Source organism: Fulmarus glacialis, unplaced genomic scaffold (genome assembly GCF_000690835.1).
Source record: "Fulmarus glacialis isolate BGI_N327 unplaced genomic scaffold, ASM69083v1 scaffold31541, whole genome shotgun sequence".
Taxonomy (NCBI): domain Eukaryota; kingdom Metazoa; phylum Chordata; class Aves; order Procellariiformes; family Procellariidae; genus Fulmarus; species Fulmarus glacialis.
This window is the reverse complement of record NW_009191449.1, coordinates 1-12,138: the sequence shown is the minus strand read 5'-3', so window position 1 is coordinate 12,138 and position 12,138 is coordinate 1. Positions and strand designations below refer to the sequence as shown.

Below are 12,138 nucleotides of genomic sequence, written 5' to 3'. Positions count from 1 at the left end.
TATATAAATAATGTATAATAAGAATAAATAGAAATGAGAAAAAATCTACAACTGAGTTCCAGTGTGCACAGTTCCTTGCAGTTAGCCTTCAAGATCCTGTCCATTCTTATGAGCAATTCTGCAAAATAACCAGAATGCTATTACTTTTAATTGTGACTTGGACTTTAGAAAAACTGCAGGTCTCAGGTATAAATATAGATTGAGAAACAGAAACCTGAATTATTCTCTTTAAATCGATTTTTAAAACAATACTACTTACCACATTAAGAGACAAAAAGCAAAGTAAACAAAATAGCAGAGGTAAGAAATAAGATTTATGATTCATTTAAAAATATGCGTACAGAACAAGAGAAAAATAAGAATTTTGTTCTTAGAAATATATTCCTGTAAAGTAGTACAAAAATGTTCATGTGCAACTTTGAATGATTTTTATAAAGATAAACTGATAGAAGATTAACAGACTTTTTTGTAGCAGTAATCTCAAGGACATACACACTTTAGCACTCACAAGGATTCTTGTAATGTTAAATATGTTCAATTAAAACACCAAGTGATTTAGTATCACCTGAATTATCTATGAGAAGTTTAAAGAAACATTCTCTTAACCGGCAGAAATGTGCACATAATGTAAATCCACCATTCTTTCATTTAAATATTATAATCTTAATTCATCCCCTGTTATCATCCAAAAACGTAGATTTCATTCTCATAAGTATTAGCTTTTTTCAAAATGTTCACAAGTTATTCAACTAGCTGCTTCATAAATTATATTCCAATTGCCTAGTTTTCTATACTACCTACGAAATGCAGCATGAATGCATGCAAAATACACTGAGGATGCAACATATACCAGTTGTCAAGTCACTACTCTGTACACATTTTGAACAACAAGAAGTCACACTTAGGAACAGTAATTAAATTTTAATAAAAAGTTGAAGGACATTAGCATATAAATTAGGTTAAAAGCACATTCCTTTCAGCAAAACCAGAGCACAATTACATTACTGTATTTACAATCATGATAGATACCGAGATGAAACAATGACCCCTCTTTACTGCCCACCCAACATAAGGAAATTAACATCAGAAAAATTATCTAAAAAGATAAGAAATAGCATTTCAACTCAGAAACAAATTTTCACTGTCATATTTTCTAACTGATATTAGAAATGTTTATTATGATACTTACGATATTTTACCAAAAGGAGCAAATGCTGACTTGATGTCTTCTGTTGTTATTTCTGGACTTAAATCCCCAACGAACACATGGAAGTGATCTGAAAATAAATGATTTACTAATCAAATATTTAACTGCTATCTGAAATTTCAACTCCTGAGAAAGTGATGCTCTGCACACAGCACTGGGAACCACGAACGCCCAGGACTCCATTTGATGAGCAGCAGCAATTTAATCTGTCCACTCCAGTTTCCCCAGTTGTAAAGCAGAAACAGAAGAATTAGTTTGCAAAATTCTATTAAACACAAGATGGGAAGGAGAAACGTTATGTTTAAATGCATTTATGACAAATTATTACCACATTGTGAAGTATTTGTGCAGAAGTGATACTGTGGCATTACTTTACTTACTGGATGTATCTTTTTTCTGGCTACTTGGTGTTGTTGCCCAGTTTACTTTGACCTCCTGAAAATAAGTATAAGATTTAGTATAAATTCACACAATTCTAACATTTTATAAGTTCATTCAAGGGTGGGTTAGAACTGTCAATGTTTACAAATGATCATTCAATATAAAACACTGTAGTAATTAGAACATCACAAACAATATGTTTCCAGAACAAGAGTTACTTTTTTAAATCAGTATTTTAAAAATATTATTCTAACAATATTTAGCCTTGGTAAACATCTTCAACAAAATGAATGCCCCACAGTTTTATTAATATTTTTACACAAACCTATACTCCTTAAATCTAAGATTACAATGGAAGCAACTTACCTTTCCCAAAATTTTTCTCCCATTCATAGCAGCTAATGCAGCAGCTGCATCTCTGTGTTCATAAAATTCCACAAAGCAATAAGGGTCATTGCTTGTATGCTGCAAAACAGAAAATCCAACAGAAGAGTTGACCCTTCTGCTATCGGGTTGCTGAGAAGAAAATCCAGGAAAATATATTACTTATAGCTAGAAACTTTAAGAATGATTTGCATTAGATTTATGAAATAGCCTTTGACATTACACTTAAATGCAAGAATTATTAAGACGGACTTTTTATTAAAGGTCTAGCAATTTCTGAAGTATAGTTTACTTTGTATGGGGGCTCAGTACTCTAAGTTTACTAAACTAAAAATAATTCAACTACCAGAAAAGTGATCTGCAGACTGGATGGAAGGGGAGAAAAAAGGAGAAGAATGGAGAGAAGAACAAAAATGGTCTTCTGCCTCACATATATACTCAAAGCTTGAAAGGTTTGTTCCCCAGGTACATTTTTGCCAATTTTCTCTCTCCTGCTACTGAAGAAGTTTTTCCTCTTATTTGCCTGAAAATCACTAGCAGACAGCAACCTAGAAGTTGCATATTCTCACTCTCAAGTGAAAAATGTTATACCCAGCAACTGGGAAATAACCCTTTAAAAGGACTCAAAATAGTTTGACTGAGGGAAAAAGATATTAATCAATTGATTGTTACTCTGGTAAATCTTGGGTATAACCTGTTTTTGTAGGATGGCCTATCGAATCACCTTTAAAAATACTAACTGACAAACAAAGCTCACTGAAGTATTAAATATACCAGAGTATTAAGTGCAAAGAACGTAAAAGTTTTCAGAAAAGTTGATCAAGTGGAAATGATGATTAGAATACCAACTTTAACGTTGGATTTAATCTGCCTAGAAGACGTAAAGAGTACAAAAACTAGAACCTTACACCAAAGTATCCACAGTAACCACTCTGCATGTACATGGACTACAAGATGATAAACACCAGTATTAAACTAAACAAACTACTTCTTGTATGAACAGGGAAGGGTCTAGCACGTAAAGAAACTGTTTTGGCATCAGTATTCTTGCATATCAACCTCCCCCAGTGTCAGGTAGAGCATAGCTCTAACACAGGTTAAGAGTAGGCCTTTACCAGTTTTACTATTTAACTTCTGAAAATTCATACACGCTTATATGAACAAAGAAATTCTAATTCTGCCCCGTAAAGCTGGATTGAACATCTTCAAACATAGTTCTGTCTACACCTGAACAAGGGAAGCTATTAAGATCTAATAGCTGAGCTGATGACAAGGCCTTTATATACATAAAATGATCAAGTAGTTTGAAGTCTTCCTTCTAAACACTGTCAGTACTAGGTGTCTCTAACTGATGCAAAATGAACAGACAGGAGAAAATATACCTGAGATGATAAAAACAAGAGTTTAAGTCACAACAGCCACGAAGTGCTCTAAAAGCACATTCACTCCAGATGCCCCAAAACTTTAAGCCTTAATTCACCCCTCTTCCCATACTATTTTCCTGCTGCAATGAAAACAAGATTTGGGAAACCCATTTAAGGACTTAGCAGATTTAGCATAGTTTATGCTTCAACTGAAGTGCAATTTTACTCTTAGACTGTGGGGAGGTCTTCTTTAGCACTAAGAATTTGTCTGAACATGAGAAGAGCCTCTTTTGCAGATGCCCAGATCTTTAGGTGTTCAAGATACCTGTAAATGCTAGCCACATCACCCCCTGAGTATTATATACCCCCCCCCAAATAAACACTTGAAATCTCTAAACACTTGACATGTTCACGTCACATTCTACAAATGAAAAAGAGTGAGCAAACAGTTGATGCACCTGGCTAAAGGTGGGGGGGGTTGTCACAAAAGTTTTGAAAACATTTGGGTATAAACTTGACTGATGGTGGCAATAACAATGGACAGGTAAGAACCACTTAAATGTAACTCAGTGCCTATGAAAAGTTTACAACATACTGATTAGCAGGATGGACAGTATGGACAGGTACTTTGACAGTTAAAAGCGCTGTAGCTACAGGCCAGTTCCAGTCTAGAATCCATCCTACACTTGCTGACTGCTTGGTGACAGGTGCTAAGGTCAGCCCAGTGCATTCACCTCCGTATGACTGAATATAGCTGCAAGTAGCTTTTTGTTTACCTACTTATTTCATAAAGGTGTCTCACTGTTATTTCTATGGTTATGTAAAATCTCAAAACCACAAAGCCTAAATCAAGGTAAAATGAATGTTGGAATTTCTCATCTGGTTGTCAAGAAATCTCTGATGCTAATATCTCTCGATCAACTGAAGGTTGGAGCAGCAGTACCTTATTTCTGAAGAGCGTATGACAGTCAAAACTGCTTCTTCAGAGAAAAACTAACAACTGTGCTGTTATCCTCTTGTTTAGTTATCTTTCTCCAATAAACTTACAGAAAATGTGGCAGAGCTCTTATCTTCACGAAGAAGTTTTAATAAAGTGCCAAATGGGAAATTATTAGTCAAGACAAAGATGAGTGTGATTAAACAAGCATTGGGTGGATAATAAGCAGCTAAAAACAAAAAAGCAGTGTGTCACATTGAAAGGAAAAGACCACCACAGAGGAGTTACTAGTATTGTTCCTAAAGAAGTTTGGTTGCAAGACTTGCCTTTTAATACTTTAACAATCTTGACCAAAAAAAAAAAGTGACTGTACTCAGGAAATCTGTAATTACAAGTTAGTACGAAGCATAAGAAGTAGTAAAAAGTAGGAAGACCATACAGAAAACCAGAGTTGAAGAACCAAAGATTAAACCTCGCAAAAGTTCCGATTAGTCCCTGCCTGTTTGAAGTTTATCAGTTATAAATGCAGAAGGAAGGAAAATATTAGGGAGCGAGAAGTTGCCTAGGATGTGCCAACAAGATCACAGAAATGGCTACCAACCCTAAACGTACCAGAGTATTTACAACTGAGAGAAGAAAGTATTAATACTTACCAACACTTTGTACAAAAGACCTTATCTGGAACACTATGGAAATTTTGTCACTTTGTTTCAAGAAAAAATTAATTTAAGAACAGACAGGTGCAGACACGAGCTATTCACACTGGCACAGAAGCAGCTCAGGAAGAGCAAAACCTATTCTGAAGGATTTTTTACTTTTCGTCCATAGTGAAGAAGCATTTATTTGAGAGGGAAAACAATTACTGAGGCTCGTGTTCAAATAAAGTAAAAAATGTACAAAATAGCCATGAGTAACACTTGAAATAATAAGGTTTCTGATCATCAGAACAACGTGGTTCTGAAAAGAGGGGGTAACAATCTTTTAAATAAAGTGGAATCTCATCATCAGCTGATAAAAGGTACGTCAGGGCTACAAGCAAAAGTACAGAACTGTACACAACAACAGGTCTCTTCTGCAAAAAGTTACGCCCAAAGCCAAACACAATCAACCTAAAAAAACCACTACAGTAATGCCAAAAGAAGCCCCCAACTCCATTTATTTTGCACAACTTTATCCTAAGTTACATTATATTTGCTACCCCCCTGGATGTGGAAGGCCTTACCTCTGTTATCATTTTACAGCTTTTGCATGGTCCAATCTGGCTGAATAACTGAAGTATAAGAACTTCAGTCACATCTCTGGAGAGGTTTCCTACATACCTACACAAGGAAACAAAAAACCAACATTTTAAATCAGAAATTATCATCTTTTCAAATGTAATTACGATTTTAAAATCCTAAATGACTATGAAAAATCTCCCTTTAAATATTCCCAGTATCTCAAAGATAGTATTTACAAATTATTTCATGATAAGAGTTTTAACGCAGCATTCACGTGGTTTCTAAATTATAAAGTTGGACACACACATTGAGAACATGAAGCTTGATTCAGACATAATACTGGACACCGGTACCTAGTGCCAATCGTTTCTTTGGCAGAGAAATGTCAAAAGCAGGAAGAGCATTGCTCAAGAATGTTGGGTAGAACAAGCAACCAACTGGGCAAAGATGTTTTAAGTTTCACTTCCCACTGAGCATCTAATCAAGACTATTTCTGAATTTGGGTACGAACCCACATCTAACTCCTTTTAGTTCAGTAGTAGCTATCAGACATAAATTGTGCTGCCTTGCAAGCGACCAACTAAATTTTTCTGTTTTCCTGAACATTTGGAAAACCAGCCCACTCACCCATAGGCAAAGCAATTTATGCAGCATTATGCCATAGGAATGCTCCGCACAGCATCTATCTCAACAGCTACCACCTCTGTAAAACTCTCCAAAATTTTGGCAGTGTTATTTTAATATCACCCCTACTTCCTGATTTTTTTATTTATAAAAACATTAGAATAATTTCAAGTTTTGAAAAACCTATCAAGTTTAGATAGTCTTAGATTTACCCTAGATAGCCAAAATCCAATAGCAGAGTTTTAGAACTACTTCTAGGTAGTCTGCTACATTTTACATTCACAAAAAGCAAAACCAGGTCACAGAGATGGCTGAGAAAAGAATCATGGGTGCAAAACTGAATTCTTAAAAAAAAAAGTGACTAATTTGTAATCAAATTGTAAACAAAGCGATCAGTTAAGAGAAAGGCTTGTCACAGCAACAGAACTCAAAAGTCATCAGCACAGGGACGTTCATTATCTTTGTAAATAAGCCTGTCAAGACATAAAGTATTAAAATGCAACCAACAACACGAGCAGAACTTTTGTGATTTAGCTGTTGAAACAATATACATTTTATTCATTTTACTCTGATCTCTTATAGTATGTCATAATACAGTAAACTAAAGTCAGTCTGAGCTGTTAATACACTTCAGTGAACATAAATGTGAACCAGCATTTCTTAGTCTATGCATAAGCCAAATTCTTTTGAGTACAGCAATTTAAGTGCACACTTCTTTTGCTTAATGGGCATCCCTTTAAAAATTTTGAAAAGCAGTTCCTGTGTTTGACCACGGGACTTTCATCTAGCTTCAGCAAAATTAAAATGGACACTATTTGTTTTCATCTGAACACCACACAATGATATCAATAGATTTTGTTTATGTTGTTATTCTTTCAACAACTACCAAACAGTTCTGCACTTTCTCAGTCAGGACTTAAATGCTACATCCAGAGTGAGTTTCTTACATATCACACCACCTGAATATAGAAACATCCATTCAAAGCTTTCATGTACTCATTACTTTCTTACTAAAAACGTATGAATTAATGGAAGTCATTAACAGAAGCTACATTTGCAGCCTGTATTGTTATGAAGCATTTCGGTAAAAAAGTTAAAACCTGCAGACAGACCCATTACAGGAAAAAATGCCCATCTCACTGACTTCTCAATTCTCTATTCCGAAAACTTAGCAGTTAAACATTTATCCATACCTTCTTTCTGACACCTTAACTAAATTTTTGTTAATCATTCCCCAAGATTAAATTGTAGTCACTAATAGTTTTAAATGGAAATATTAACCTTTGCAGATACTACTAAAATCAGATAGAAAATACAATTACCAGTAGGAATTCCCACATAAAGTGTCAGTACTGCTGTGAACTTATTACTAGTACTTGTTTCCTTTGTATATGTTGTAGAACAGTATTAGTTAACAACATGCCTTAACAGCATACCGATATAAGCACCTGTACGGTAGCACTGACATGAAATTAAATACAGTGAAGTCCTATTAACATTATTTCTACTGCAAAATCAGATACAGTAGGGAGTACAATTAACACTATAGAAAACAAAATATCAGCCTCTTCTGCATAATATTAATACGGATTTTGGAAATGCAAGAACTCTGAAAAGCAATCTGAAGAATTCCTCTTGGTCTGACAAAAAAGCCAGGCAAAGCTATTCCTTAGAAATCTATTCAATTAAGGTAAGCTAAATTACACTAACTGCTAGAAGAGACACTAGGTGATTTTCCAATACCACTATGTCTTCATTAAGACAGTTGTGAGTGAGAATGTTGCATCATAAACTTTAGCTGTGAAACAGGTTGCCTCTTCATAAAAATCAGCAGTGTAATTCTGGACCACCTGATTGCTAGATTCAAATGGGATGTAAAGTCCTAATGGTCCATTAATTCTCTAAATGTGTATGATAAATACTGCCTTGGTGTTTAATAGTCAGAAGGCATTAATACCTTTCACAAGTTGCTAACACCTTGAAACTTGAATAATACACACACTGAGAATACTTCACAATAAAAGATTCATGTAACAAGGACAACATCCGCAGAGACCCAAATCTCTTCAACTGCATGTAAAATATGGGAATACAAACCTCTACAAATTTGAAATAATACACTAAAAAGTAAGACTTGATGGTTACTTTCATGTCTTTAAGTAAAGTAGGTTGCAGTAACATTACCTCCTTCAGTACAGTTAAAGATGACTTAAAAAAAAACATACAAGCAATTCAGTGTACAATGTTTGAATACTATATAACTAAGGAAAGAAATATATTCAACACATCAGGAACAGAAACCTTACCTTTCTGGAAACACAAAACTTTCCTCAGCTGATGCTAATCTCCCGCCACACATCGCCAGCCTATTGGTGCACCCAGTTTTCCCCTTTCTAGCTCGATTTATACATCATATAACATAACATAGTATTTTCTAGTCTACTTTATGAAATCAAAATAAGCAGAACAACACCTAAAGAAAACATACGGCTTTTAACAAACTATTGCATGGTAGTTCAGTATTTTGTTTTGTTACATTCTAGAGGATATATTATTCAAACTTTTTAAAAATTATAAAACCCAACAGAGAAGAAGCACTTACTATCCTTTTATAGGCTGTTGTCTTGGTTAATGTGACAGGGCAGCAAAAGTTGTGGCTTTTTGCATACAGGCAATAGTGTTTGTTCCCTTCTGCAAGTTTGAAGCACTTAAATACCAATTAATAAGCACATACAAAAAAAAAAACCCAAACCATATATATCTCTTTCTATATATATCTCTTGATATAAATTTCAATATATTACACTTTTGAATGCTGCTGACAACACAAAGAATAAGCAACTGTATTTGAAATTCAGAGATCTTGTAACATTATCTAAAGAATAAAGAAGCACATATCAGCAAGTAATGAGTTTTAGAATTAAACTCTCTGGCTTGAACAGAAAAATCCTCTTTGTGAGGGTAAACAGGTTTTCACTGTATCCCAGATAGGTAAGGAAGAAAGGGAGATTTGCAGCCACTACTTTTAGGTCCACAAAACTCCCCTACATACTGCTTGGAGGAAAGATAGTAAATATGTTTTCACACTCACACAGACAACATGCAAGAAATGGCAGATTCCATATTTGAATGAAGAAAGTATGATAAGCAATAAGGTAACTGATGTGGTGAAAAGCCCATAGATATTCTACTAGCATCTCTGCCTAGTGCTAGTGAGCTACTGGAAATAAAATGATACCAAGAAAAATCCACTCTGTAGACTCCACTAGCAGACAATATTCCTCTACAAGAGAAGCGAACTGAAAGGAAGTATAAGAGAAGTCAACCCAGCTCCCGGTTCACAGCTGAAGTCTTACTTATGCACCCTATCCATGAAATTCCATGAAACTAAGAATATAACATGGCAAAGCTAATGATATAACAACTTGTAGGTATTCAGTGACTGTTCATGAAGCTTTTTCTAAAACCATTAATAAGAACAACATAAGAAGTTGGAACTTTTCTTCCAGTTATCAGCAACAGCTGAGAACATGAGCAACACATTAGGTTTCTGATAGTTTAGTTTCCACTTTAAAGTAGAAACAAGACTTTGATACAGCTTGTGATGGGAGGAGATACGACAGTACTCAAAGAAAACAGAGCTTTCAAGTGTTCTATAAAAAACAAAACAAAACAGAAGCCCACAGCTCATTTTAGGACCAGCTACAATATTACACATTGTGAATTTTCTGTATCACATTTGAATTGAGTGGTGTGACAAACCCTACAAAAAGGCCCCCCCCTTCTCAAACTGTTTAGAGCAGTAAGGAAAACTTTTTGGCAGAAAATATTGAATGTTATTCTTCACATTTCTATAAAGGCCTAGTTATGAAATGCGAGAAATAAAAATGCAAATGGTGTCTATTTTCTATATTAAGCCTCAGAAAATATTTTGAATTCTTAGAGGTTCATGACTGACCTATCATGACTGAAAACAACATAATAGCCCTGCAAGTACTGCAAATGGAAACAATTATTATTCCTGAGACATTTAAGATGGGCATAAATGTTAGGTGAATAGTGGTTAAGTGGGTTTTTGTTTTTATAATTAAAAAAATTGCTTGCAAGTGTTAAAAAAGAAAACTCCTTCCTAACCTACAGGTTTAGTTTTTCTTTCTTGAAAGAATAAATGAAATACCGACGACATTCATAAAGTATCACTTAAACTATCAACCAAGTGCTTATGCACATGGTCAAACCGCTACAGAAATAATTTGTTCTTCACTTACTTCCCCCCCCCCAAAAAAACAAACAAACAAAACCAAGAAGTTCAACTTACAGTATCATTAGTTGTTCTTGGGGGCCAGTGAGTTTTATTTATATGAGAGATCATAACTGCTATACATGAAAAGTATTACTCAGGATAATAATCTTTAACACACTGAATGTAAAAATACTTCAGAAAAAAGTAGGGACAAGAGGCAGATGTAAGAAACACTACAGCAGAATTTTTGTGTTCTATGAAAAAAGCCCTCAAATAATCACAGGAAAGCAACCCTACATGACTGTGGTTACTACAAAACTACTAGGAAATGAATGTATATGCTGTTTATTAGTTTGAAAAATTAAACAGAGTCACATGCATGAAATAAAACATCTTGGGCAGCTGCAGAGATGCTATTTCAGACATCTTAGTACAAATGTAATTTTTTCCTTGTCAGTGACTAGGGGCTACGTCAGGTCATCAATGGATGTGTTAGTGAGAAAAACCCACGCCCAGTGTAGTACCAAAACTTGTTAGCAGTAAAAGAATGTTTTAAAACTTAGTCTGGATATTGCACTTATTTAAAAAAAGAGGAGCCAATCAGGAAGAGAGAGGAACCTTGGAAACAAAACTGAGTAAAACACAGTGTACCTTTGCCCTTTTCCCTCCTCTCACTCTAAAGCAACACTCTGAAAACTACATCCACTATCAGGGCCAAGCAAACTCAGACCATTTGGATAGACAACACAATAAGCATTTATGATATGCTTATTTAAACTATGCATCTCAGGGAGCAAGGACTAAGTAAGTACTTATACTACACTATACAACTTAAAAGAACTTTTGCAGACATAGGAAGGAGAAAAAAGACAAACTGCCTTGAAAAGCCTTAAATGCCAAGTCATCATTTTGGTAATGGAAACAAACTAAAGCAACTCAGAGATATTTTACTCTGTTTCAGTAGTTTCTTTAAAGTGGCTTTCAATCCAAATTATCTTTGAAAGACTTTCTGAAGGCTACTGTCCCAAAAACTAAATAGACAAAGATTTCATTTGCACTGTCTTGAGCTGTGTTTCTCATACGGTCAGCCCGAACGTCGTACTGTTGAGGCTGCCTTTCTCGTATGGACAGCCTGGACACTGTACTGTTCATGCAGCATGTAACACCCTTTGGCAACTGGAAACTGAAAATCTATGAACCAGTTAAAGTAATCAACAACAGAATTATGTGCTCTCAAGTGCCTAACCATAAGAGCCCCCCTCATATACGTCAACAGGACAAAGAAAACCCATCAAAACCATACCTGCAGAGTTGAAAAGAACTCAACAGCAACCAAAAAGCTCAAATTTATATTTTTAAACAGAAAACAGGTGACAGCCACCAATTGATTAAACACTGCCTAGAGAGACACGGCCAACACACAGTTATTTCTTTTGCCAGGGCCCAAGAGACTGTTACCGAACCACACTGCAAAATACCGGAGGGAAAAGCAATTTTTCCTATCTGCCCGCTATAGAGAATCTCGTTTTACGGCGTTCCCCATCCCACCCACCGCAGGGAGAACACAAAGAACTTTCCTAACGCCGGGACCGCTGTGCAGGGGGGACCCGAGGACGGGCGACCCGACCCGCTCCTCCCGGCGCCGGCCCTGGGAAAGGCTTGTGCCCGCAGGCCGGGCAGTCGGGCTCCCCCCCACACCTACACCCCCCGGGCACTGGATACAGACCTAGTTAAAGCCCGGCTCTGCTTTCCCCCGTTTTCGCCCTGAATGGCTGCAA

At 35.8% G+C, this 12,138-nt stretch overlaps 1 protein-coding gene across 1 annotated transcript in view; it reads right to left on the bottom strand.

Moving 5' to 3' along the window:
- Positions 1 to 5,585, bottom strand: part of LOC104083279 (nucleolysin TIAR-like) — a gene marked incomplete at its 3' end in the record, with an annotated part of 6,410 nt that extends 825 nt beyond the window's left edge. The window contains exons 1-4 of the mRNA XM_009586703.1: positions 5,496 to 5,585; positions 1,955 to 2,104; positions 1,588 to 1,642; positions 1,190 to 1,277 (exon numbers count right to left, since the gene is read on the bottom strand). Of these exons, the coding sequence (XP_009584998.1) occupies positions 1,190 to 1,277; positions 1,588 to 1,642; positions 1,955 to 2,104; positions 5,496 to 5,507 (305 nt within the window). The remainder of the gene's footprint in view (positions 1 to 1,189; positions 1,278 to 1,587; positions 1,643 to 1,954; positions 2,105 to 5,495) is intronic.
- Between the last annotated feature and the right edge of the window lie 6,553 nt (positions 5,586 to 12,138).